General features: G+C 39.7%; 3 protein-coding genes across 6 annotated transcripts in view; 2 read left to right on the forward strand and 1 right to left on the reverse strand.

Moving 5' to 3' along the window:
- Positions 1–3,164: 3,164 nt before the first annotated feature.
- lsm5 (LSM5 homolog, U6 small nuclear RNA and mRNA degradation associated) lies at positions 3,165–8,017 on the forward strand. The gene is made up of 5 exons (XM_080418146.1): positions 3,165–3,230; positions 5,546–5,641; positions 6,780–6,807; positions 6,903–6,975; positions 7,779–8,017. The coding sequence occupies exons 1-5, from the start codon at positions 3,182–3,184 to the stop codon at positions 7,809–7,811; spliced, it is 279 nt and encodes a 92-aa protein (XP_080274272.1). The 5' UTR covers positions 3,165–3,181; the 3' UTR covers positions 7,812–8,017.
- Positions 8,018–8,666: 649 nt separating this feature from the next.
- On the reverse strand, positions 8,667–17,176 carry psme2 (proteasome activator subunit 2). Of its 2 annotated transcripts, none has more exons than XM_080418142.1 (12): positions 17,132–17,176; positions 15,815–15,887; positions 13,937–13,969; positions 13,772–13,834; positions 13,078–13,164; positions 12,590–12,635; positions 11,495–11,592; positions 10,420–10,488; positions 10,236–10,303; positions 9,955–10,009; positions 9,780–9,866; positions 8,667–8,944 (listed from the first exon to the last, which is right to left on the reverse strand). In XM_080418142.1, exons 2-12 carry the CDS (start codon positions 15,860–15,862, stop codon positions 8,864–8,866), a joined length of 735 nt encoding a protein of 244 aa, XP_080274268.1. In that variant the 5' UTR covers positions 15,863–15,887; positions 17,132–17,176; the 3' UTR covers positions 8,667–8,863. The 2 variants fall into 2 exon arrangements, with proteins under 2 accessions (XP_080274268.1, XP_080274269.1); XM_080418143.1 differs by lacking the exon at positions 17,132–17,176 and adding an exon at positions 16,006–16,268.
- A 522-nt stretch (positions 17,177–17,698) lies between these two features.
- LOC308077452 (E3 ubiquitin-protein ligase RNF31-like) overlaps positions 17,699–27,042 on the forward strand; it is a 30,177-nt gene continuing 20,833 nt past the window's right edge. For 2 of the 3 annotated variants that reach the window (XM_080418133.1, XM_080418134.1), the window contains exons 1-7: positions 17,699–17,863; positions 19,798–20,002; positions 22,341–22,487; positions 23,959–24,114; positions 24,396–24,461; positions 25,522–25,639; positions 25,881–26,042. In XM_080418133.1, the coding sequence (XP_080274259.1) occupies positions 19,799–20,002; positions 22,341–22,487; positions 23,959–24,114; positions 24,396–24,461; positions 25,522–25,639; positions 25,881–26,042 (853 nt within the window). In that variant the 5' untranslated portion in view covers positions 17,699–17,863; position 19,798. The remainder of the gene's footprint in view (positions 17,864–19,797; positions 20,003–22,340; positions 22,488–23,958; positions 24,115–24,395; positions 24,462–25,521; positions 25,640–25,880; positions 26,043–27,042) is intronic. The other variant, XM_080418135.1, reaches the window with a different exon arrangement.

Genomic DNA, 27,042 nt, shown 5'->3' on the forward strand with positions numbered 1-27,042 from the left:
ACAACAAGCAGCCCCCACGTTTTAATAGACCCCCCCAGGATTCCGAGATGGGACATTCTGCATAATGAGTACTTTCTACTTTTGGTTCTCTAAGTACACTTTTACTCAAGTACATTTTGAATTCCGGTATTGATACTTTTACTTAAGTAAAAAATATTGAGCACTTTTCCCACCACATGTGTTTATGAACATCAGCAGTGGACTGGACCCAGGCTGCATGTTGCTTGGCAACGCAATTCCACTGACAATGTCACTGTCATGGGTTACAGATCAAAAAATTGCACAGCTTTTTAACAATATTACTCTGTAGACAGAAACTGCAATCACAGATTACATGTTTGTTTAGAGAGATATTAATAATTTTCTTTGGGGGGTGTTGACTTCGTAATGAAATTGAAAGTTGTTGTCATACTAGTATAATCAAACTAGTTTTTGATTGATTGATTGATTGAATATTTTATTAGGCAAAAAATGTAAAACAGCACAGTTACATTTAAAATACCTTGTCTAACAGGTCCGTTCATGAAAGTCCTTACGGTCTTGTATATATATATATATATATATATATATATATATATATATATATATATATATATATATATATATATATATAATAATGATTTGCCAATTTGAATTTACATTCGAAAGTATTGTAGGGCAGCAGTGGTGTATCTAAGCACATTTACTCAAGTAATGTACTTGTACAATATTGAGGTATTTTTTTTACTTTACTGGAGTATTTCAAATGTTCAGTACTTTATTCTACTCCACTACATCTCAAAGGCAAATATTGTACTTTTACTCCACTACAATTATTTGAAAACTTTTGTTACTATTACTTTGTATATTTTGATTATTATTACAAGACATACATTAACCACTTCAGCCCTATACATTTTGGACATTTTGAAAATAGCCGATCTACAAGCTCACAATGCTCTCATGCAACGTATTGTGAGCTTGTAGATCTGGTATTTTTCCAAAGACTCAAAAATGTTCGTTTAAAACAGCTGATGCCCATAGAGTTATAATCAAAGATTGTTAATATAGGAAGATACACGATCTCAATTGGAGCCATTAGAGGTGAAATAGTACACAAATCCTACAAATGTCTCCTAAGTAGGTGTGGTTTGCGTCTCCCCCGACCATCCCACCACCCTCCCCCTCCCCTCTCCCTGGCTGACAACGTCATGTGGATGTGTATTTGTGTATTTTCTTCATTAAAGAAAACAAATGCTTTACATGTTTGAAAGTGCACTGTTATTGGCAAAGATGCTTTTTAAGAAACCCATAAAATTCCCCCTACTAACACACATGTATTATTCAGTCTTATGCTAGATGTGCTCCTGTTTCTGCTCAACAAGTGTCATGATTCCCAAATCATACCCCATCAACCAATACAGTTAATATGTCTTGCTATTTCCGTCTTGGTTACTACCCTAGCTGGCTGCTAACACACTGGATGCAACCCAAGACGGAAATAGCAAGACTCACCATCTCCGGTTTACTTCCCATATCTACGTGACGTAGGTGGACGCCTTTTCACAAGACACACAATATTTACAAGATTTTCATACTAAAATGGCTTATTTTAGAGAAACAAATCAGGAGAAAATCAACTTTGTTATCGACCTTTCTCTATCCCAGCAACCAGTGGCGTAGCGTGGACTCTATTGTTGTCGGTGCAGAATTCATTTTTCTGGGGAATCTTGCCCTGCAGTTTGAGCAGCTAGACAGGGCAGGCCGGGTCTTTACTGACCGGGCCATGGCCTCCGTGGCCCTCATGACGCTACGCCTCTGCCAGCAACACACTCTCGCGAGATTTGGGAAGATATCTGAAGAGTCCATCTGCACATTCTGCAGTCTGACGGACGAGACATAGAGGGCTCTGTCCCTTATTTTTAACTCTATGCTCTGTCCCCATAAGATGTTCTAAAAACTGATAAACTGAGATTATATATGTGAATATAGTACGTGAAATCATTATGGACATATTACAAATTAAATAAAATGTGTGTTCCAATGCTCAATAATATCATTTTCCAATATTAACTGTCATGATTTGGGAATCATGACATTTAGCTAAACACACTATAGTCAATAGTGGTAAAATACACCATGAATAAACCATATCATATCATCAGTTATATTAACCAGTTACCACCATGTCCTTAATGGTTACCACTCAAACGGTTAACCATGGCCATAACTAATCAAATAAAAAAACGAAGACAAATAAATTAATGTGAAATGGCTCATGTAGAGCAATAGCTTACATTTTTATCCGGACAAGTGACTTTTGTGCACGGACAAGTGAATGGAAAATGTACTTATGTATGTAATGCCAAGCCCTGCTTTGTGTATATTATGTCTGGATAAACTCCAGTCCCACATACAATTCCATGTATCTAAGTGAAAATGAATGCAATCATATAGAGATAATCACTTTTAAGTAGTTATTGTTATTATGGGGGGGGGGTACTTTTTACTTTTTAGGTACTTTTTACTTTACTCAATTATTTCCAATTGTCTATACTTTTACTTCTACTTCACTACATCTCAGAGGCAAATATTGAACTTTTACTCCACTATTCCACTATTTGAAAACTTTAGTTGCTATTTACTTTGCAGATATACATTATTACAATGAGTACTATCAGAATATATAACTATTTAACACTTATTTTAACCAAAGTAAATCACTTACCCTGCCTTTAACCACTTCAGCCCTATATACATTTCGGCCATAGATCTGCTATTTTGAAAAGATCTTTATACATTTCATACATTTGAAAACTTGTGAAATGGGACATTCTGCATAATGAGTACTTTCAGCTTTTGGTACTTTAAGCACATTTTGATATCAATACTTTTGTACTTTTACTCAGTACATTTTGAATTCCGGACCTTTACTTGTAACAGAGTATTTCTACATTGCATTATTGATACTTTTACTTATGTAAAACATTTGAGTACTTTTTCCACCACTGCTTTTTAGGCAGAAAATAAAATATGTCCACCAGACGAAAACATTTTTATTTATGTTGTTCACCTGCGCCCTCTGCAGGTGAACATTTGTAGGAATCGATCGACGTGTGCATGTTTGATTGCTCTGGCCTGACTGCCGGCCATTCTTCAATCGATTGATTTGGTCTGTTATTATTCAGAAACCTGAACCAACATGGCGTCAACAGCACCACCAACAAACCCCTCACAGTTGCTCCCTCTGGGTTCGTATAATAAGATATGTTTATTGTTAATATAATATTTTGGGTAACGCGTGACTAGTCTGCATTAAACTGTGGTTGTATTTGGAGGAGAACAGGACGTTGTAGAGATGTAACGTTCAGGTTTTAGTTTAGTCCTATAGCCCTGAACCGTGACAGTCATGGCGCTACTTGTTCCTGTTTTTTAAAAACATTTTACATTTACATCCAGTACATCTACATAAACGTTCAGATTCCAAATGTAAAGTGCTGACCCCATAGCCACGAATGTTACGAGTTAAAGCGCAATAAGTCCAAGTACACGTATCTTCCGTATTGTTCAATAAAAAGCTCTTCAATCCGATCGCCGGCCATTTTCTCCGAATTTTCTCCATATGCTTTCACGCGCCCTTATCGGATGGGAGGTGTATTGCACTCATGATACATTATTTTAAAAATAATAAATGGCCGCCGATCGGATCAAAATGCTTTTTTATTGAACAATGCGGAAGATACGGGTACTTAGACCCGGGCGCTTTAACTTGTTACATCCGTGGCTTTGGAGTAAGCACTTTATATTTGAAATATGAACGTTTATGTACATGTATTGGTTGTAAATGTAACATTTAAAAAAAAAACAGGAACAAGTAGCGCCATGACGCTTGTGACAGACGAGCGTCATGTGAACCATGGCTATCTGGCTGCCATGATGCACTTACGTTAACGTTACATAGTTACTTTCAGTGGTGGGGAAAAGTACTCAGATTTTTTTACTTAAGTAAAAGTATCAATACTGCAATGTAGAAACACTCGAGTAAAAGTCCGGTAATAAAATTTTACTTGAGTAAAAGTTCAAAGTATTGGTGTCAAAATGTACTTAAAGTACCAAAAGTAATATGTACACTCATTATGCAGAATGTCCCATTTCACAAGTTCAAAATATAACCCTATAAAAAAATCTTTTGAAAATAGCAGATCTACAAGCTCACAATGCGTTGCATCGCGGCGCGATGTGAGCTTGTAGATCTGTTATTTTCAAATAGCCAGAGTAGGTTGGGCTGAAGTGGTTGATGCATGTTTTGTAATAATGAAGGCTCTGTTCCATTTAGTGTAGCACAGTGGTTCCCACATGTTTTTATTTCAAAGACCCCCATAACTCTGAGAGTGTACAAATGGAACCAAATGGACCCGTAAGGGTCATTTGTAAACTCTCAAGAGGTACTGACCCCAAAGAGGTCATTTGAAACCCCTTCAAGGAACCATGAGGGTCCCTGGACCACACTTTGAGACCCACTGGTGTTTCCAGTGAGCCAACATGCACAACATCAGCACCCTGACTCTGTTTGACCACAATGGAACAGAGCCTTAATATTAGTATTATTGGTAACACCTGAACCCATTAAGACCTGAAGCCAATTCCCAACAGTATTCTGAAAAACTTATGTTTCTATATCACTGGTATTCAATCTTTTTCATGTCAAGGACCCCCAAAATTACATGTATTTTGCCGCGGACCCCCATCTCAAAATATGTTGTTCCAGGGGGTCCCAGAAGCAAAGATTTGAGTAAAAAAATGTTCGCTTTAAAAATACATATATTCAAAGATTTGCACACATTTTCACGATTTAAAAAAAATAGCAGATCTACAAGCTCATAGCGCGGCACTCAGCTTGTATATCTGCTATTTTTGAATAGCCCAAAGTGTAAAATAATGCTTTTTAGCTCAAATCTAAAAATGACACAGTTCCCGGTCTTAATGGGTTAATATTAGTATTATTGGTAACACCTGTTAAGGAATTAAGAAAGAAGAGGCCCAATTTCTTCCCAATATGGCTGTTGTGCATAGAACCTATTACACCAATTGGGTACTAATTCTTTTTATATTCCAAGCCTGATGATGAATCATTGAAGCACATGGCTTTGGTTGTCTTGATTAAAACGTTCAACTCAGGGCCGCTTCTCCCTACACGCACACTACGCAGGCTGCGTAGGGCCCCGCCTTGCGTGGGGCCCCGCCTACCCGCAAAAAAAATAAAAAATAAAAAATTAAATTTTTTTTTTTTTTTTTTTTTTTTTTAACCCAATCTGCCCAGAACTGCGAAAAAAACGGACCCAATCCGCCCAGAACCGCGAAAAAAACGGGCCCAATCCGCCCAGAACCGCCAACAAAAAATCGCGCGCGCGCGCTTTGCGCGCGCGCGGGGGGGAAACGCGCGTGCATGTGTCCCGTATCATGCTTAGGGCCCCCGTGGAGTCTAAAGCGGCACTGGTTCAACTTGTCTTCATCATGTCACCTGATCAACCAATTAACCCTTTCATCATCTCCATGTGTTTTTCAGAGCTTGTGGACAAATGCATCGGCTCTCGTATTCACATCGTCATGAAGACGGACAAAGAAATCGTCGGCACCCTGTTGGGTTTCGATGACTTTGTCAGTATCCTTTTCAGATTCTGGTGGTCTTTTGATTTTACACGATGCAGTATCATCATTATGCCGGTGGTTTTCAACCTTTTTCATGCCAAGGACCCCTAAATTGATATACATTTGGCCGCGGACCCCCATCTGAAAATGTTTTGTGCCAGGGACCCCCAGAAGCAAAGATTTGAGTTAAACATTTTCAAGATTTTTCAAAAATAGCAGATCTACAAGCTCATAGCGCGGCACTCGGTGCTGCGCTATGAACTTGTAGATCTGCAATTTTTTTTTCAGAAGCAAAGATTTGAGTTAAAAATGTTAGCTTAAAAAAATATAACTATTCAAAGATATGCACTCATTTTCAAGATTTTTCAAAAATATAGCAGATCTACAAGCTCATAGCGCGGCACTCGGTGCTGCGCTATGAACTTGTATATCTGCTCTTTTTGAATAGCCAAAGCTAAGTGGTTAAAATGATTGTGACGCAATGTTAACTAATTTTGCTGGGGACCCCCTGGTACCCCCCCCAAGGACCACTGATTATGCTAATTAAGCCCAGTCCCCACCAATGATTCACAATACAATACAACAATGTACGTTTTATGTCATTAAATGTCTCGATGAATTGAATACAAAGGACCACAATGGAAGTGTTATTCTTTCAGCACCATTGTATAATCGATTGCAAACTGTTAATGAAGTATTCAATCAATCAAATGCAACGACTTGCAACAGAATCCCGACCTGCTACGGGGCTATTCAGACCGCTGCTATTTCTTAGCCTGGTTCCAGACGAATCTGCCAATTGCAAAAGAAATTGCCCTCGGCAGATTAGATCTGGCCCCTGTCAATATGAATTGGATTTCTCTCCCTCCGAAGTTGTGAGGGACCATTCAGGGCCCAGTATGCAAATATGGGGCGGGTTTATCTCAGAAATGCAGGTTCCACACAGATTCCAGACTAATATCTACGCAGTGATATTAGTCTGGCTATGCCAGGCTAGCTATTTCTCGCTGCAACGTATTGTAGCGGTTTTGTTGCATCGCAAATCTTTCATGTGGACTGGGCTTTAGTACTGCTTTAGTACTGCACTTGAATGGAGCTGTTTGGACTTTGTAGAGACGCATTTCTTTGAGTTCCATAACTTATTATTCCAGACATGGTCCTTGAGGATGTGACAGAATTGTAAGTATGCGTCTGGTTGGATCAAGTCACATTCTGTTAATGCAACTATATTATTGTCTTCACAATGAACTTTTCTTTTTGAACTTGTGTTTTAGTGAACTCACGCCAGAAGGAAGGAGGATAACTAAATTAGACCAGATTCTACTGAACGGCAATAACATCACCATGGTATATGATTCATATTCAGATATATTTTATATATTCATCTTGTTTTTACTTGTTTGTATTTAATGAGTATCAGAAATGTATTCAATTTGTGTAAACCGGGTTTTAAATTGATATAGTAAACATTATAGTAACCACTATACACACTGGACCGTCACGCTACGGCCCAGGCCTGATCTGCTATTTTAGAACAAAAATGTTAGCAAATGTCCACCTATATATGACATACCAGGTTAACTAAAGTGGTTAAATGTGCACATTACTTGTACTTTATGAGTATCAGTATTTTATATAAAATGTGCTTTTTGGGCGGCATTAGATTAGGACTGGGCGACATGGACAAGATAATATACCACTATTTTTGACTAAATACCTCTGTCGATATTGTACTGTGACAAATGTATTTATTTTTTCTCTCAAAACACTACGACAAAAGGCGATCTACAAGCTCACAATGCGTCACGTTGCAACGCACTTTGAGCTTGTAGATTGCCTATTGTCCCTATTGTCACTAATTAAATCCAAGAAAACTCTTTTGCCATATATTACGATATCCAAAATCCCAGAAGATATAACGATATCAGATATATTGCCCAGCCCTACATTAGATTATCATCTAGGTTTAGGTGTCGTTAAATTAACTTAATACAGGCCACTCTTATTCAACAGCAACAAAAAATAACATGAATCTTTTTGCATTGTTTAAAGAACATAACAGTAGATAATGCTGTTGAGCCCTGTGATAATTGTGTGACAAAGTATAAATTAAGGATGAAATGCAATGTTTGTCCTCTTCTTTCGTTTAGCTCATACCTGGAGGAGAAGGTCCTGAGGTGTGAAGGAGGAGCAGCGCTGTGCTCATGTTTTTGTTTTCTGTTGTGGATACACGTCTCATTCCTTACTTTGTTCTCCTTTATTTTTGTTATGTGGTTTAAAAAGAAATGACTTTTGTATCAGGTTTGCTAATTGAGCATTTGTGTTAATTGTATGCGTAAACCACAATATGAGAGACTACTTTTTGTTAAGAATAAATCGTGAAGATTGACACAGCCTTACAGTCCCTCCTTCTTTCAAACGGTACAGATTTGTTTGTTTTACATTGTATCGCATGTAAAAACTATTATACAATTCAGGTTTCTATTTCATATTAGCTCCCAATTACTGACACATATACAAATATTATTACAACCTAAAGCAGGGGTTTTCAAGCCAAGGACCACTTAGCGAGATGAAGCAGGGACCCCCACACTGCGAGATGAAGCAGGGACCCCCACACTACATAGTGTAACATTGTTGCAAATTAAAAACAAATCATAGATTTCTTAGACTGCTTCATAGACTTTTTTGTGTATGTTGGGTTAATGTGTATTTTCAGACATGTAGCCCCTTGAACGGTCAATACTTAGTCTGCTCTTATTTTCCCTCTACACCAAACCTCTTTGCCAAAAAATAGTAGATCTGCTATTTTTGTTCCACTCAGGATAGGCATGCTAATGTTGAAGTGGTTAATGTAAAAAACATGATCCTATCACACAAACACTTGGCAGCCCCCCTGTAGTAATTCTGAGGACCCCCTAGGGGTCCTGGACCCCCTGTTGAAGACCCCTGACCAGAAGTATTTCCATTGGCCGGCAGCATTATAGCATAGCACAAGCTGCATGAGTTTGCAACGACAGAATATACTTGACTCCATGTGTATTGGATGTGTTTATTGTCTTAAACAGAGGCAATTTGAAAGGAGAAAAGTGTTATAAGACTGCTTCACACTGGTTTGAGAAGAACGGTTGACTGATGGGTGTATACAGCATGTGTTAGCTGTGACTTGTTTAGCAATGAAGGTTCATCTGTCATAGTTGTACTAACAGGATATGGGACCACCCCGTCTCCTAGCTCAGTACATGGAGGGCTTCTCTTCTCCTTTCGGATTGGTCACTTTTTCAAGATTCTTATTGATGATGTCGTAAAGCTCCGCCTATAGCAAATGAACGAGAACACAAGGTTAACGTGATGACAAGTGAGTTTTTTGGCTAACATGGCATTTTTTTTCAGTACTTCTGATACTCTTTAACAGAGTGACTCAACAAACGATTCCACAAAATAAGCCTACGTTCAGAGTATAATGCTACAAGCAGCCAATAGAGCAAGGGTTAGAGCCACAGTGATGGCAGAAAATATGTAATTGGAATTAGGTTATTTTTGTTCATGATGATCCTCCAAGATGGAGGCATGGGGGTGAGTATGTAACAATATACCACCCTGTTTAACCACTTGAAGGTGATGCAAGTCATAGATGTTAAAATTATATTTCGATAGTAATCATTGCTGGTATAGAGTGTTCTATTACACGGGTCTCCCCGTCTCTTTAATAAACAAAATACATTTTCAGGGGGGTTTCAGGATAAACGAGTAAAATGGGATGTGATGAAACAAAATGAGCAGACAAAACTGGAACTGGCACACTATACATTAAAAATGAAAGTTGACTAATGGGTTCTTGCTTGATTGGATAAAAGTATTACCCCAAACTGAACATGTATGTTCTGTTTATTAACGTGCAGGAGACGGGGATACCCCTATAACTGAATAAACTACAGCAATGATTACTATAACAATTGTACAGCTTAAACTAAAAAACCCAAAACATAATTGACTACCCCCCCCCCCAAAAAAAATATGTAACCCCCCTTTAAGCCCTATATACTTGTTTGTATAACAAATAGTAAAATAACGTGAACCACGTTCAGTTTGTAGATCAGCTATTTTCACCGATCAAATGTCAAAACATGATTACACAAAGTGTAACTTACATAGAAGCCGCGGATGTCCAAGATGATCACTCTCATCTCACAGTAGATGGCTGCATCCTTGTCGTGGACGAGTGAACGATAGTCCATCTGGAAGAAAGCAGATCACAAGCGTTACATTGAGCTGTGTTGAATGTGTGTCGTTACATTTTGGTGGCTACTAGTCTCCATGTCTTACCACATGAGTTTCTTTGGACGCTTTGGCAACAGCATCTCCTCTCTCTAAGAAGTACCTGAGCAAGAAATGTAAAAATGCTTTTAATAAAAGGGATAAGACAATTATAATATTTTCTTCCAAAAAATGGCAATAGGCCATCTACAAGCTCAGAATGCATCACATTGCAATGCATTATGAGCTTGTAGATTAGCTTTTGTCCCTATTTTTGACAAGAAACAAAAAAAACAATGGCTATAGTACATAGCATTGCTGGAATGAAACCATTCTGTTCTGAAGCTTACTTGTTTATGTTGACCTGAAAGCCATCCACCTTTGTCTTCACGGCAGTGATCCTCTCCAAGATCTTCTCCTGTGGTCAGAATAAAATCATAAGTTAACTGCATCAGACGTCTTGACCGGAGTTATTTTCACTCAATAATGAAAGAATAAAGACTAAGGTTCATGTTCATGCAAAAAAATCGTTACCTGGATAGCAACACCAAAGTCATTTCCATCTTCTATCTTTGGGATCAGGTGCTGAATCCAGCATGACACCTAAAATAACATTCATTAGGAACATTATTGATCCACAAGTATTATTAATGTTCCATTATCAATTTTCAGTCATGTGTATACACATACCCAGCAACAGACAAAGGAATATTGAGCACCAGATGGCAAAGCACACGAGTTAGAATAAAAACACAGCAGGCTAAAAGAGGCAAAGTCTCAAGTCTAAAGAGAGAGTTCAGTCTAAAAGCCTAATTCATACTGTGTCATGTGACAGTGTTGCTCACAAAATTAACACATTTTCAAGTGAAAAACATGATGCAATCACTTGAAAATGTGTTATTTTCACCAAGCAACATACTAAATATAAATTATCTGACATGACAGATAGAGGAAGTAGCCATTCTTAGCATGCAGTACTACAATCTAACCACACGATGTCTCTACAGTATCAGTAAGTCCTCGTGTAGAGCTTAAAAATCCCTCCAACTTTGATTGCTTTTAAAGAATAAGATTGGATTTTTTTCCCAATTATTTAAAAAAGGCCTTACTTCTTAATGTTATTAACCCATTAAGACCTGAGGCCGATTCTACAAAATGTCTTCTAAATCCTAACTGTTTTTTGAAAAAAAAAACTATGTTGCTATGTCAGTGGTTTTCAATCTTTTTCATGTCAAGGACCCCAAAATTATATGTATTTGGCTGCGGACCCCATCTCAAAATATTTTGTTCCAGGGACCCTGAGAAGCAAAGATTTGAGTTAAAGGTGTTCGCTGTAAAAAAAAATATATATACAAAGATTTGCACTCATTTGCACTCATTTTCAAAAATAGCAGATCTACAAGCTCGTAGCGCAGCACTCGGTGCCACGCTACGAGCTTGTATATCTGCTATTTTTGAATAGCCAAAGTACAAAATAATGCTTTTTATCTCAAATCTAAAAGTGACACATATGCGTTCCAGGTCTTAATGTTATTAATGAATCACAGTTCATTTAGTCTGTGTTGAGCACTGAGTTCTGTGCCACTGGGGCTCCCGACTTCTCACTTACGGTGATGATGGTCTCTCTTAGTGCAGCGATCTCTGGTTTCACTCTGTCCAGCAACTTCACAATGTTTTCATTCCCCTTGATGAAGCCACATTTAGGAGCTGGGCAACAGAGAGAGAGGGGAAATTAGTTGTTGAAAAGAAACCAGCTGTTCATCAAACACCATTCACCTTTTTGACTTGAAATGACTTCCATACAGGGTTTTTCCAAGTATTATCATATGTCGTGTTACAGATACACACGGTCTTTGCTATTTGGACTATCAGCTCGTCAAGTGATTTTAATGGTGGGGTCCTGGGACCACCAGGGGCCGCTGAGGCAGTTTTAGTGTCGTCTCCAGCCAAATGAGAAGTTGTTTAATTGTCACAACTATCGATCTATTTCTCAGTGGTGGAAAAAGTACTCAAATTCTTTACTTAAGTAAAAGTACCAATACTGCTATAAAGAAATACTCTGTTACAAGTAAAAGTCCAGAATTCAAAATTTACTTGAGTAAAAGTACAAAAGTATTGGCATCAAAATGTACTTAAAGTACCAAAAGTAAAAGTACTAAAATATTTGAAAATAGCAGATCTACAAGCTCACATCGGCTATTTTCAAATAGCCCATGTATAAAATAGGGCTGAAGTGGTTAATGTATGTTTCATTATATCATAATTTATATCTGAAAAGTAACAAGTAACTAAAGTTTTCAAATAGTTGTAGTGGAGTAAAAGTACAATATTTGCCTCTGAGATGTAGTGGAGTAGAAGTACAAGTATTGGAAATACTCAAGTAAAGTACAAATACCTAAAAAAAATTACTTAAGTAAATGTACTTAGTTACTTTCCACCACTGTGGATAATGACATTTAGATAATTTAATCTAAACCAAAAACATGTGGCCTAATACAAGTTGGTCCATGACAATTATGAACAATGAGTTTGTTTATACTGTGCCTTGACGTAAACCAAACACCAAGCCGAAAGTGAATAATCCCATTTGTAAAAGCAAGTGTTTGGAGTTTTCTTTCAAACCCAGGACTGTCTCGTCGTCGTTGCGTAATCAAACTACACCTGACCTCACACAACGCAAACAGTGACTGAAAACACACGTTACCTTTCTTCTTTTTCTTCCCATCTTCATTTTTGTCTGTCTCCATTTCCTGTCAAGATGATAATCCATGAAAAGACAGTCTGGTGCTTAATTTATACTTTGTATGGTGTTGCTTTATTGAAACAGCTCTAAAAGTCACTCTTTTAGCCCGTAAACAAACACAAACAAAAGCTCATTCAGATAATATAGAACATCACCAAACCCAGTACTTCCTGTTCATTTCACAATTTTTATTAGGAAGAAAACCCGGACTGGATCCGCGGATCCAGATCTTCAAAAACATATAAAGGTTTCTGCCTGACAGTAACGATATGTAATGTAGTTGACGTCACATGCTACAGTATATGGATGTGTTGAAAACATTACACATTCCGTACACATGAATGGAAACTATTCTGATTATGATTATGCAAAAATAATAGTGATTATCTCAAATAATTGTGATTAGGCGATTATGTAATTGTGACGGGCATAATGGCATCTAGTCTCACCTCTTCCTCTGGAGTAGGAGGGTCTGGGATGGGGATCTCCAGAGGAGCCTGTAGTGATGTCATATCTGTGATGCTGAAAGCATTCTCCTGACAGAGGAAAAAAAGAGTGCTTGTAGTGATAGGACATGATAAGATGAGGCAGAAACTATATGTCTCTTTTTCTAATTAAACTATGGTATGTGAGATAAATATAAAGTAATGGTTTATTTCACATGGTCTGATGGAGAGTAAGGGCTCAATTGAATTCCAAAATGTTTGTAAATCTATTTCTATTTGGGGAAAACAAAACAATTCAATTCTATGTCACAGAAGATTCAGCCTTGTATTATGCATGAACACATGCACCATAGCTTCCCTATTCGAACATTAGCCAAACATAGACGATCTACAAGCTCACAACGTATCGCTATGTGACGCGTTGTGAGCTTGTAGATCTGCTAGTTTAGTGTATAGGGAACTAGAGGGGCGCCTAAGGGCCCCTTGGGTGACTCCGTTCAATGAAGTATATAGGGTTCAAGTGGTTAACCATAATGTTATGCAATGGGTTCATTTTGTGAGAATGCATGTAAATGGTATCTACTTTTAGAATGAATATGTCTTGTTAAATGTTAGATATCTACTTTGAGAATGAATATATTTGAATGTTCCCTATATGTAAAGCTGTATGCAATGAATGAATGTTGAAATCCTTTACTCTGAGCAGGCCATCCAGCAGGACAATCTTGGAGGGGATGTAGTTGGAGAAAAGATTATCTGCCTGCAGGCGGGAGAAGATAAATAAATGCAGTGTTTAGCATAACGCCTGTGAAAATAATAGGCCTTCTGTTTATGCGTCTGATATTATTTCCAAGGCACAAACCTCTTGATAAAGCGACTGGCGGAAGTTGTCCACCTGTAGAAAACAAATAAACACATTACATTATAAGTCAGTGGTTCTCAAAGTGGAGTCCGGGGACCCCAAGGGATCCATGAATAGGTTCCAGGGGGTCCCCAGCAAAATTAATTGATACATTATCAAAATTAGCCACTTTAACCCTAGTTAGATCGGCTCGATCTACACGCTCACAACACGTGGCACGCACTGTGAACTTGTAGATCTGCTATTTTGAAATACTCTTGAAAATGTGACATTTTTGGAATATATAAAAAAAACTAAACATTTTAACAACACAAATCTTGTATTGGGGGGGTCCCTGGTAGCCTTGGATCAAGACTATCATAGATGTATTTTATCGAGTCTGACTTTTACTTATGCAAATGTCAAGATCGATAAAACACATCTATGATAAGTCTTGATCCAAGGCTAGGTCCCTGGCACAAAATATTTTCAGATTGCAAATACATATTAATTTGGGGGTCCTTGACATTAAAAAGTTTGAGAACCGCTGGTAGGCTATAAGTCAGTGCTTCTCAAACTTTTTCATGCCAAGGACCCCTAAATTTATGTATTTGGCCGCGGACCCCATCTGAAAATGTTTTGTGCCAGGGAGGGACCCCCAGGAGCGAGGATACAAGTTAAAAATGTTCGCTTTAAAAAAATACATATGCAAAGATTTGCACAAATCTTCACGATTTTTCAAAAATCTCATATGAGCTTGTAAATCTGCTATTTTTGAATAGCCAAAGTATAAAATATGGTTAAAGTGGTTCAAATGATTGTGACGCTGTACTAACTAATTTGGCTGGGGACCCCCTGGTACCCCCCAAAGGACCCCACTTTGAGAACCAATGCTATAAGTGACACACATCAACATTCAGGATCATGATAAGTCCCTTATCATGCAGGGGCAGGAGGGCAGTTTAGTAATATGACCTACTTTCGATTGTAGAAGGAAAGGGGCTTCCCATAATAAACCTTACCTCACTCACACACCGTCGTAAGCTGGTGAGTAGCTCTGGGTCGAAGAGCAAGTGTTGCTTGCCGAGAAGAACATAATCTACAAGCTATAGCCTTGGATCAAGACTATCATAGGTGTATTGTATCGAGTCTGACTTTTACTTTCGTATCTTGGGCTTCACACCACGTCACTGGACTTCCGCGCGGAAAGCCCGTACTTCTCCGTACATGTACAAAATAATTCATATAAAGTGCTGACCCTGTAGCCCCGGATGTTAACTCGACATTCGGAACCCGTGTTCACTGTATTAGACCATATTTCTCAATAGATATTGCGTTTTAATCCCGTCTGTGTCGGATTCTGTCGGTAGTGACGGGGGCGCATCAGGTGAAAGACGGAATTACACTCGATGTAAACATGAAGTAACGAGGGGGGAAATGGCGTTCGGGCACAGACAGGATTAAAACACAGATCTATTGATAAATACGTACAAACACAGTGCACACAAAAGCTCCGAATACCGAGTTAACATTTGAGGCAACCGGGTAAGCACCTTATTTTTGGCATTTGTATATGTTCGGACAAATACGGACATTACTGGTGAAAGTCCAGGACGCTCTGGGGGGGTGCAGCCCAAGACCATCTGCAAATGTCAAAATCGATGAAATACATAATTTGATAGTCTTGATCCAAGGCTATCTACAAGCCATTGAAGCCAACAACGCGTCATTAGTTTATAGCTTGTATATGTGTCCTTCTCAGCCAGCGACACCGTCGTACGACGGCTAGACGAAACACCGTGGTTTCGTACGATCACCACGCGATGCATTTGTCAATCATTGAAATAATTTCAACATGTTATTATTATTTACAAATATATACCAACGCGATCGACTTACCTTCACTGCGTTCTCTTTCCGTATCTTCAACACGGCCGCTTTCGACATGGTTATTAATGAAAATTAATCTGATCTGAATGAAGAGAAATCAAACTTTAGTGTCTGTACTGTGCTGCAGCCGTTTACTGTTTCCTGATCCGTTTACTTTCGATTCCAGCAGATTAGATTGACATAATAAATAAAGGACACACCTCCCCTTGTCTCTCCTCAAACTTTAGGTTATTTCCAGTCCCACGAGAGAGACGTATCGGTGAATACAAACAAAGAGAGTGGTGGAAGGGTAACCGGAATACTCGCCCCAAAACACGTCCCCCCCAGCGGTTCTTGTATTCTTGTTAGCTGTAGAATACAACTCTCGTAGACGTATTTATGATTCTGACGTTTTCAATCTCTCTCGCTACGGGTTAGTAGTTTAATGTAATAATCCATATCTTTCAATAAAGAAGTGTTTTAATGCCGTCTGTGGCCGAACGCCATTTTTTCACCCTCGTTTACTTCCTGTTTACATTGAGTGTAATTCCGGGTTTCACCGGATACTACCCGTCACTACCGCCCATTGGGAACTTCCGACAGAATCGGCCACAGACGGCATTAAAACACTTCTTTATTGAAATATATGGATTATTACATTAAACTACTACCACGTAGAGACAGTTAACATTTGGGGCTTGGGGATAAGCACCTTTATTTTCAATTTGTACATGTTTGGAGTGTCTACGGGGCATAGTGCAGAAAGTCCCTGTTAGGCTTTGGCACTGTTTCAGGGTTACGTTTAGGAATACAACTTCCGAAGGTCGCCGGATTTGCCCCGAGGCGACTGTGTTTTGGGGCGAGCGTTTTGGTATTCGGTGGAAGTACTCAAATGTTTTACTTAAGTAAAAGTATCAATACTGCAATGCAGAAATCCAAAACAAGAATAAGTCCGGAATTCAAAATGTACTCGAGTAAAAAACTACAAAAGTAAAAGTACTCATTATGCACAATGTCATTTCAAAAGTGTTATATAACAATATATATATAACAATATATCTTTTGAAAATAGCCGAAGTAAAGTGGTAATGTTTTGTAATAATAATAACAATCTGCAAAGTAACTAGTAAAACAAAAACTACGAGTAACTAAAGTTGGTGAGTAAAAGTATAATATGTGCCCCAAATTTGTAGTACATGTACTTTACTTTACACCACGCTGTTTGTAACAAACATGATTATTTAATTAACTTGAAAGCACACATACAAATAATGCAAGAAGCGGATCATCCATTTGCAAGAAAGAACTAAAGTGACTTTAAATAAAAAAATACCAATATAAAATTACCTCATAAAATGTCATCAACACAAACTCCCCGACAGCACAGTGTGCGTGCGTGTTGTGCGTGTGCGTGATAAGCCGCCCCGCCCCCGTGACGCGACGTCATCTTAACTCCTCCTCTCACGTCCATTGGCAAGATTGTAGCCAGTGTTGCCATGTCGGGTTTATTATAAGCGACTTTGGGCTTATTTTTCTGTAAAGTTGCTTCTAAAAAATTTTTTTTTTTTTTGGGGGGGCTTGTTTCTAAAGTGTAGTTACTTATTTAGTCTTGTTTCCAAAAATGAAATTATTATTTCAACCAGTGTCTCTCAAATATTTTCATGAAAATTTACAAGGGAGCATTTGTTGTTAGAAATATTTCACGTTTTATTGCAAGACTTTTTGAAAATAGCTGATTGGCTATTTTCAAATAGCCAACGCATATATGTTTATTATAAAGTGCTCATGTAGCTTAATTTGCTTCTTTGGGGCTTGTTTTCCCAGACCCGGTTGCTTATTTCTCTCACAAAACCTGGCAACAAGACACTGTACGTTTACAACTGGAGTTCCGTGTTCAATAACTGTATGTGTGTGTGTGTGGTAGGCTGTGTGTGTGTGTGTGTGTGTGCTTTAACTTAGAGTTAACATTGTGTCTATGTGTTGACAACAACATCAAACACCTGGAATGGAGACGCACAGAAACAAGTGTCTCACACCGAACTGAAAGCTTTGAGGACCAGAGAACCTGCCTAACAGCAGGTATGTCTTTCTACTTTGTGTTGTTGTGTCTGTTGTTGTCTTATAAATGCTTAGTATAAAACAACACAGTGTTGTAGTACGACTTGTGTCGCTTGTGGCTTTTGTAGATCATTTAGATCAGAACAGATTGTATGTGACTATGCGTCATCATCCGTTGGGTATGGAGTTTCGGTTTCAACTTTTTTGTAAGTCCTTATTCTAGGAGAGAGGAGGGGGATAGAGAGAGAGGGGGGATAGAGAGAGAGAGGGGGGGATAGAGAGAGAGAGGGGGGATAGAGAGAGAGAGGGGGGGATAGAGAGAGAGAGGGGGGATAGAGAGAAAGAGAGAGAGGAGGGGGGAGAGAGAGAGAGCAGACTGCCACTTCTAAATTTGTATTAAGTATTTGGGAAAGGTTTTAGTTATTATCTTTGGACATCATCACCTTGTTTGTTTGTTGACTAAGGTTCATGCCTACTCCGCTTACTTACTGGACTCTGATCTTGGAAGTCTGCTAAATGCCTAAATGGTTAACCACTTAAACCCCATATGGTTGAGTGGAGTCCCTCAGGGCTCTATGCTATTGTATATATTTTTTTGATTCATTGATTCAATACTTTATTCAGAAGTTTGGAGAAAAAAAACACATGAAAGTGCAGTTAATGCCAGGTCAACTAAATAGGGTTAAAAAAAAAGAAGAAGCCTATGGCTTGTTTCAATTGGAATTGCAGCCTCCTGAAGGTACTCTTTTAGGGCGGTTTTGAAGGAGAATAGGGTTTTACACTCCTTCACTACTTTTGGTAGGGCATTCCACATTTTTGTTGCATAGCAGGAGAACGCATTCAACCCCTTGTTTGTGCCAAATCTGGGTTGAACGTGATCAGTGGAGCTACCTCTTAGGGATTGGTATTGGCAAGAATCTCACGATACGATACGTATCCCGATACTTGGGTCACGATACGATTATATCACGATATATTGCGATACGATACATATTGCCATATATTACGATATTATTGCGATATATTGCGATATCACGATATATTGCGATACGATACATATTGCAATATATTGCGATACGGTACATATTGCGATATATTGCGATATATACATATATCACAACTATATATTGTATATATATACACTACATATTGAGTAGCTGCAGATCAGTGAGATAGGTTCTTTGAATGTTTTTTCATAAAGCCTGTATCTGTAAAAGCAAATATAAAAATCTCCCCAAAAAAATCGCGATATGGTGGCCTGGAGTATCGATACAGTATCGCGAAATAAAATATCGCGATATATCGCGAAATCGATAATATTGCCCATCCCTACTACCTCTGGTGGTGTTGTGATTAACAGTTTTCTGTTATTGTGGGTAAAGCTTTTGCTGAAAATAGCCGATTGACAACTGAGGTTGTCGATCTGCTATTATCTGCGAAAGCTTTCCCCACAATACGGAGGCTGGGGTTTAAGTGGTAAATCACCCTCTCTTATGCTGTTGTCATAACAATGATGAATCTTTATTTGTAAATGCACTTTTTTTCAAAACCAGTGTTATAATGTGCTCTGTCGAACCCTAGTGTAAAACAGTGTTAAAGGGATAGTTCACCCCCAAAATGTCTTTTTTTCTATCGATTAGTCACCCCATGGAGACTTGAATTCATGGATATTGTTTAGTTTTTTGTCGCATTCCTAAGCCAATAATTTGATGACCAGCGGACCGGTTGGCAGCGGTTCCGGTAGGAGATACAAAGGAGACTCTTTGTGTCTCCTACCGGAACCGCTGCCGGTCATCAAATTATTGGTTTAGGAATGAGACAAAAACAAACAAATATCCATGAATTCAAGTCTCCATGGGGTGACTAATCGATAGGAAAAAAGTAATTTTTTGGGTGAACTATCCCTTTTAAGATGGAGGAGAAAAAAACTGAATTGTGTTTCCATGTCTGGTCAGAATGAGCAGTGAGGTGATCATGGACCACCTGGATGAGGTGAGGAGGAGGGCGGCGTCTCGCCTGTCGTCCTCGGGGTCGGCCCAGGACGTGCGGGCCGACGTCCAGCTGATGGTCAACATGCCCCTGTCACTGTCCCACAAGTACCGACACATAGCGGCAGAGAGCATGGTGAGAGACAACGCTACAGGAAGCAGCAGACTGGAGGTGAGACCTTCTTCCCTTTCAACCTTTCACCCATTAAGACCAGGAAAGCATCTGTGTCATTTTGAGATTTATTTGGCTATTCAAAAAATCCTGAAAACGTGTGCCCATTTTGGAATATATATATTTTTTGAAAGCAAACATTTTAACTCAAATCTTAAAAAAAAAAACCTTATGTTTCTATATCAGTGGTTCAATTTGAGTTAAAAATGTTTGATTTAAAAAAATACATATATTCAAATATTTGCACACATTTTCACAAAAAAAAAAGAAGCAGATCTACAAGACCGGTGCCGTGCTACCAGCTTGTATATCTGCTATTTTTTGTATAGCCAAAGAAATCTAAAATTACACAAATGCGTTCCCGGTCTTAATGGGATAACGACCTGAGCCCTGTATACTTTATCTTACGATGAATGGCTACAAGCTACAAGCTCATAACGTGTCAATGCAACGCGTTGCAAGCTTTTTGATAGCAGATGCTGGAGCAGATTGTCTATTTTCGCACAACACCTTCGTACGACAAAGTATAAAATAGGGCTTACATTTTTTACGTCAACTAGAACTGAAATGTAAAACTGAGTCCGAGCCATCAAACAGCCTCCTTGTACTAGAGAGGACCAGCAAAACACACACACACACACACATCTTTTTATATGCTTTTTGTGGACATTAAATGAACAAATTTTGTTCATCATAAAAGGAAATAAACAGGGTTGTGCGCACACACCGGCCAAATCTACACTATGTGTGTGTTTGTGAGTGTGTTTACAGTACACAATCTCATTCAGTTGTATGGGTCGTCCGTGAGATGGCTGCAAAATACACAGACCTGTATGGTATAGTTCAAACTAAGGTCAGTATGAACAAGCCGAAAGGGCAGAGTAAAGAACTTTTATTCCTCAAGGTCAGGACTGCAGTGTCCTGAGTGTAGATGTAACATAAAGCTGCCCTCACTCCTTCAACAAAGGGATGTTTGTCTATCTCACACTCCTTCCCTCATTCATATAAGATCATCAATGGTCTTTCTTTACAGCCTTAGGAGACTGCCGAAAGGAGACCTACTCATGTCCTCTCTCTCTTCTCTCTTCTCTCTTCTCTCTTCTCTCTTCTCTCTTCTCTCTCTCTTATCTCTCGTGAAGTCAACTTTGATCAGATAGGGATTTCTGTGCCTTCCGTCTGGGATCTAAGTTCTCAAAACTGGTCTGCCTTCATACCAAGTACTTTACAATATTAATTCACCCATTCATTCACACACAGACAGCAGGGGCAACCATGCAGGGCACCAACAACCTACTGATCAGGAACACTTACTTGGGTTCAATGTCTTGATCAAGGATACTTGAATATAACACCCCTTAGCACTCCTCTTTCCTTGTATCCCTTCTCGTCGTTTTTTTTTATTCTGATAGATGCTAGTTTCTTTGCAGAAATAGGTTGATCTTTTGTTCACATCTTTATTTAGATTAGTTCCGCTTGACGACAAATGGTAAGAATGTTGTTTCGGGGGCACGGTGGCACAGTCGGTAGCGCTGTCGCCTCACAGCTAGAAGGTCCTCCTGGGTTCGATTCCCGCCGGGGACGCTGTGGGCGTCAGTGCCCATACCCTAGGTGGGGTTGGCGAAAGGGCCTTTCTGTGTGGAGTTTGAATGTTCTCCCCGTGTCGGTACCCTCACTAAAACACTCCTTCACTTTTCATTGAAGGAGGCATGAGCTCAATTCTGGGCTCTCCCTAGGCTGGCAGAGGAAGAGTAGCACCCAGGATTACATAGGCAATTGACACTGGGTGCAAAAACGGGTGACAAAATTGTGGGATAAAAAAAAAGAATGTTGTTTAGATAGCATTTTGTTTAGAGATGCTAGGTTTGATCCCATTTGCTTTGAAGGACTACATTGTTCCCTTTGAACTCTACAGATATGTGATTTTACCCTGTTATTTGATGACTAATGGTGCATGCCATTTACTCCGATTTTGCACTCGTAAGTCGCCCTGGATAAGAGGGTCTGCTAAATGCCTAAATTGTAACCACAAAGCCAGGAATCTAATCGGGTACCTGCCGGTCCGCAGACAGCTGCTCTACCCCCTAAAGGCGGTTACACACCGGCGAATATGCGAATATACGCAAAATTCTGACTCATTCCGAATAATTAAAAGACGCTTTTTTCGCTCCGCGAAACTGGTGTGGAAGCTTGCATTGACTTTGTAAGGTTTTTAAAGAAAACGTATTATTCGCATGAAAAAAATCGCCCCGGTGTGTAAGGACCTTTAGCCACTGGCTGACTACACATACGTTTCTTATGATTAGATCAGTCAAGTGACATGATGAGTTTGTCTCTCCAGGTCATGGAGTCACTGAACAGACTGGTCAAAGCCCTCAGCATCCTGGAGAAGTATGGTTGTAACCTGACCCTTCCCAGCAGGCCCAGATACTGGCGCAGCGTCAAGCACAACAACCCAGTCTTCAGGGCATCTGTGGATGCCATCAAGGTGAGGAATGATGCTTTTCGTTATGTTATTTACATACTGTACAATAGAGGGACAGGAAACTATGGGCAGAGAGGTGGAAGGACATGATCCGGCAAGTGTCCAGCTGGAGTCAAACCGGTGATGTTGCGTGAGCTCGACGGACTATCCGGTCATCTACTGCAGTGGTTCTCAAACTTTTTCAAGTCGAGGACCCCCAAAATTATTGTATGTATTTGGCATCTCAAAATATTTTGTTCCAGGGACCCCCCAGAAGCAAAGATTTACGTTACAAGTGTTGGCTTCAAAAATATATATTCAAAGATTTTGCGCAAATTTTGACGATTTTTCAAATATAGCAGATCTACAAGCTCATAGCGCTATGAGCTTGTATATCTGCTATTTTTGAATAGCCAAAGTACGCAATAATGGTTAAAGTGGTAAAAATGATTGTGACGCTATATTAACTCATTTAGCTGGGGATCCCCTGGTACCCCGCCAAGGACCCCTGGGGGTCCCCGGACCCCACTTTGAGAACCAATGATCTACCGAGCCGGCCGCGTCTGTAATTGATACCTTGATAATACACTGGAAAAAGTTCTTGAGAAAATATACCCACTTGACAGGACAGATATTTCCCCCCCTGAAGTGCAGCTTGCCTGTTATACATAATAATTAAACTTCACCATCTCTTACGTAATGTCTGAAGTTAACCATCTGTAACCTAATGTCTAAACATAACTATTTTAACCTCATACCTAAACTTAACCATCTCTAACCTTATGTCTAAACATAACCAATTTAACCTCATACCTAAACTTAACCATCTCTAACCTTATGTCTAAACATAACCCTTTTGACGTAATACCCAATCTTAAACCATCTGTAACCTAATGCCTATAAACACAACCATTTCAATGTAACAACTGGTTGTTCACACAATGCATTATGTGTACAATACTGCCGGTTCAGTATTCACTGTGTATATTCAGGTTTTTTTATTATCATCATCATCTGTAATCATTAACTTTCTGAGGAAGTTGTTATTGACAGAAGGTCTAAAGGTCCCATTTATTATCTCAGAGGTTAAAAAGGAAGGGGGCGCAATTGTGTCCTATTTGTTTGTATTGTCCTTTGTGTTAATGGTACAATAAGATACCAGGGTTGTGGCTCTTTCGGAGCGGGAACTTTGGGGGGGTGGGAGGGGTAACATACATTCACTGTTTTTGTATGCCTTTTGTTATTGCACCTGTATGTGAAAATATAAAATAAAATAAAAACTTGAACAAATAAAAAAAGGAGGGGGGCAATTACAGACCTCTGGGGGACCCCGCTTAAATAAACATAACAAGATAACAGAAGGATGGGGGTAAATACAGTACAAATATCTCAATACATATCATACAATATATTGAGATATTGTAACACCTGGTTTAGTCCATAATTGTTATGATATGAAATGTCGCCCACCACTAACTGTGCGTGTCTGAAACAGGATGGACGGGCGGTTCTACATCTGTACGGATACACCAGTCAGCAAATAGACGGCCTCAGCTTTCCCGATGATGTCACCGACCCAGATGTTCCCAACGTTTCAGCGGTGACCCTAGAGGTCATGACCCTGCGCTCGGAGATGGACATGCTCATTAAGGTGAGAGTTGAGCATCATGGGCACCTGACTTCTTTGGAAAAATGTAAATCAGTAGTGGTTCTTCACACTCGAGGTTGTGCTGTTGAGCTTTACATCATCACAGTTCTGATTTGCCTACCATAATCGCAGCCGTGCTGCGATATTAAGCAGATATAGCTTGATGCTAAGCAGGGGAAAAAAGAGACTACTGTTTACACCAACTGCTGCTCTGATAATGACGTTTTTCCACTTGTTGGGTTTGAACTCCTACGTTTGTTTCCTGTGTATGTTGTTGGTTTCAGGCAACACATCCCCATCCAGAGTTGTTCAAAGACATCGTCCCATTGGTGATACAACACATGCAACAGGTATCTGCACACTACTTGACTGTTTACTCTTACTTAAAAACAAAATAATAACATCAGTATTTGCACATTTTCAAAAGAGGGTTTACAAAGTTCTTTCACAATCAAACAAAACATCATTTTGTGCGGTCTCCTTTGATTTGATTCCTCTGATCCCTCAGACTGTTGGGTTGACTGTTAAATAGGAGGAGACAAACATTCCTTTGTGTTGTGCAAAATGTTTAGTCTACCAATGAAGTTGCACGGGCAGAGACAGAGTTTGGCTGTTGTCTCTCAAGCCAGCCTGCCTCTTCCCAAAACCTTCTCATAATCAAGAGATTATGTAGAGCTTCTGTAGAGTTACAGAGACAGTCTGTTGTAGAGTTGGAGAGACAGTCTGTTGTAGAGGTCCAGAGACAGTCTGTTGTAGAGGTCCAGAGACAGTCTGTTGAAGAGGTCCAGAGACTTGTCTGTACAGTTCCCGCTTTGAATCTGAGGACAAACAGTAATAACACATTTGCGTAAATACTGGGAGCGTTTTAGTAGCTACTGTAGCCTGTGCCATGGCTGTTTTGTTTCCCTGTACATCTTTTATATCGGTGCACAACGGAAACCGACGGACAGAGAAAATGAATACATCGTACATTGGCTGATAGGAGGGAGGGAACCTAAACTATACATAGTCAGACAGGTAGGCGGGAGCATTTTGACAAAATGGCAGCCAAAGTTTCTGTCTTGACAGAGTAGTTTGATTGCAGACTGGATACACACACACACACACACACACACACACACACACACACACACACACACACACACACACACACAAACACACAAACACACAAACACACACACAGATACAGACTAGAGTCGTGCACGCTCCCACAACTACAGCCCTATCCCAGCCCTGGCCCAAGTGTTCAAGCCCAGCCCGGCCCACGCACACACTCACTCACGCACGCACACACGCATGCACACACTTATGCATGTTTCATTATTTTAGTGCTGTAATAATAAGAATGATAGTATGGTGTTTTTGTCTAAGCCCATTGTTAAATGTTTCAAGTTATTTGATTTGTTTCAGGAGGAACTGGCCTGTGATGCTGTGCTCATCCCCCCAGAGGAAACCCATGGGTCTGGGGTCTCACCTTCCACACCCAGACCAGCTGAAACGCAACAACAACCTAATAAAATATCTACAGGTGAGCCGATGGCACGTCCTGTGACTTTGTCAACAAGAACAGAAAATAGCAGATACCACAATACACCAAGCACTCACACAATGTTTACATATCTCTGTAGTACATGAATCTCACTAATTCTTTCACTTTCATTCTCACTAATTTGGTTCTCCTTGTATTCTTTCACTTTCATTGTCTCCCCTCTTCTCTTTCTTTCTTTCTTTCTCCCTCTCTCTTTCTTCCTCCATCTCTCTCTCTCCAGTCTCTCCTCCAGTCAGTGAGTGTAATCTTTGTGGTGGTACGTCCACTCTGCTCTGTATCGCCTGTGGTCATCTTGGTTTCTGTGATGCGTGTGATGATCTCTTCCACCGGCATCCAAACAGAGCCGTTCACCAAAGAGACGTGATACGTAAACCCAAGCAGGGTAGGTCCGCTCTGATGCCCTGTAGCCTGTAGCATAGTAAATAAATATGAAATCCCCCATTTTTATCCCAATTAACTCATTGAGTGCTTTTCACGTGTTTCACGTGTTTTACCGCTATGGTGCAACGTGCCAATCACGTGTTTCACGTGTTTTTGAAAAAATAGTAAAAAACTCAACTGGTACCTTTTTTGGAGAAAAAAAATCAGAACCCAAGATATCATTATCTGAAGATTTGCAGCTCCATCCACTCCTTGTTTAACTTATAACTGAAAAAGGCTGTATCTCGCTTCCTACGCACTTTTTCTTTACTTTGAAAAAATCTCTGGCACTGGGACAACATGGCCAAAAAAAATTCTGGCACTCAGTGAGTTAAGTCATTATGCTAATTCCCAGTTTGCCATGAGGGAGAGCATGCGTCCCCTCTGATACATATATACAGCTGTTTCTTTTCACCTGACAATGTGGAGTTTGACTGGGAGAGCGTAACGGATGCAGAGAAACATGCTATCCCCTCTTTGTTCTGCTCCCTGCTGAACAGTCTCCCCAAAGAACCTGTAGGGGTCGCTAGTGCAGTGACTGAGATCACCCTCCCCTGCCAGCTTCCCACCCATTAACACGGCCAATTTTGTTGGTTGGAGCACTCGGCCAAGCCACAGACACTGCAGTGGATTCAAACCCCTAGTCTCTGTGGTGGTGGGTGGAACTTAAGCCCTACGTCACCCAGATGCCCCTGTGCTTTGACTAAATGGTCTTCAGAAGTGTGCTGTCTTGTGAACAAGTCAGCAGGGTCGGCTATCTCATTAGTCTTGATGTTATAGTTATTACCAGTGCCATGGACTAAATGCAGTCCATATACAGTGCTATTGAACACCCCTTACGTCTGTGTGTTGATTAAAGAAATATTGAACCAATGAAAAGTATTAAAAAGCACTTCTGACAAAACCAGCTAACTCCATTGGATCCTCAAACTTTCTGCTAAACCTCCAGCACTCCAACTCCA

The sequence above is a fragment of the Gymnoscopelus braueri genome, assembly GCF_963280865.1.
Source record: "Gymnoscopelus braueri genome assembly, chromosome: 21".
In the NCBI taxonomy this organism is placed as follows: domain Eukaryota; kingdom Metazoa; phylum Chordata; class Actinopteri; order Myctophiformes; family Myctophidae; genus Gymnoscopelus; species Gymnoscopelus braueri.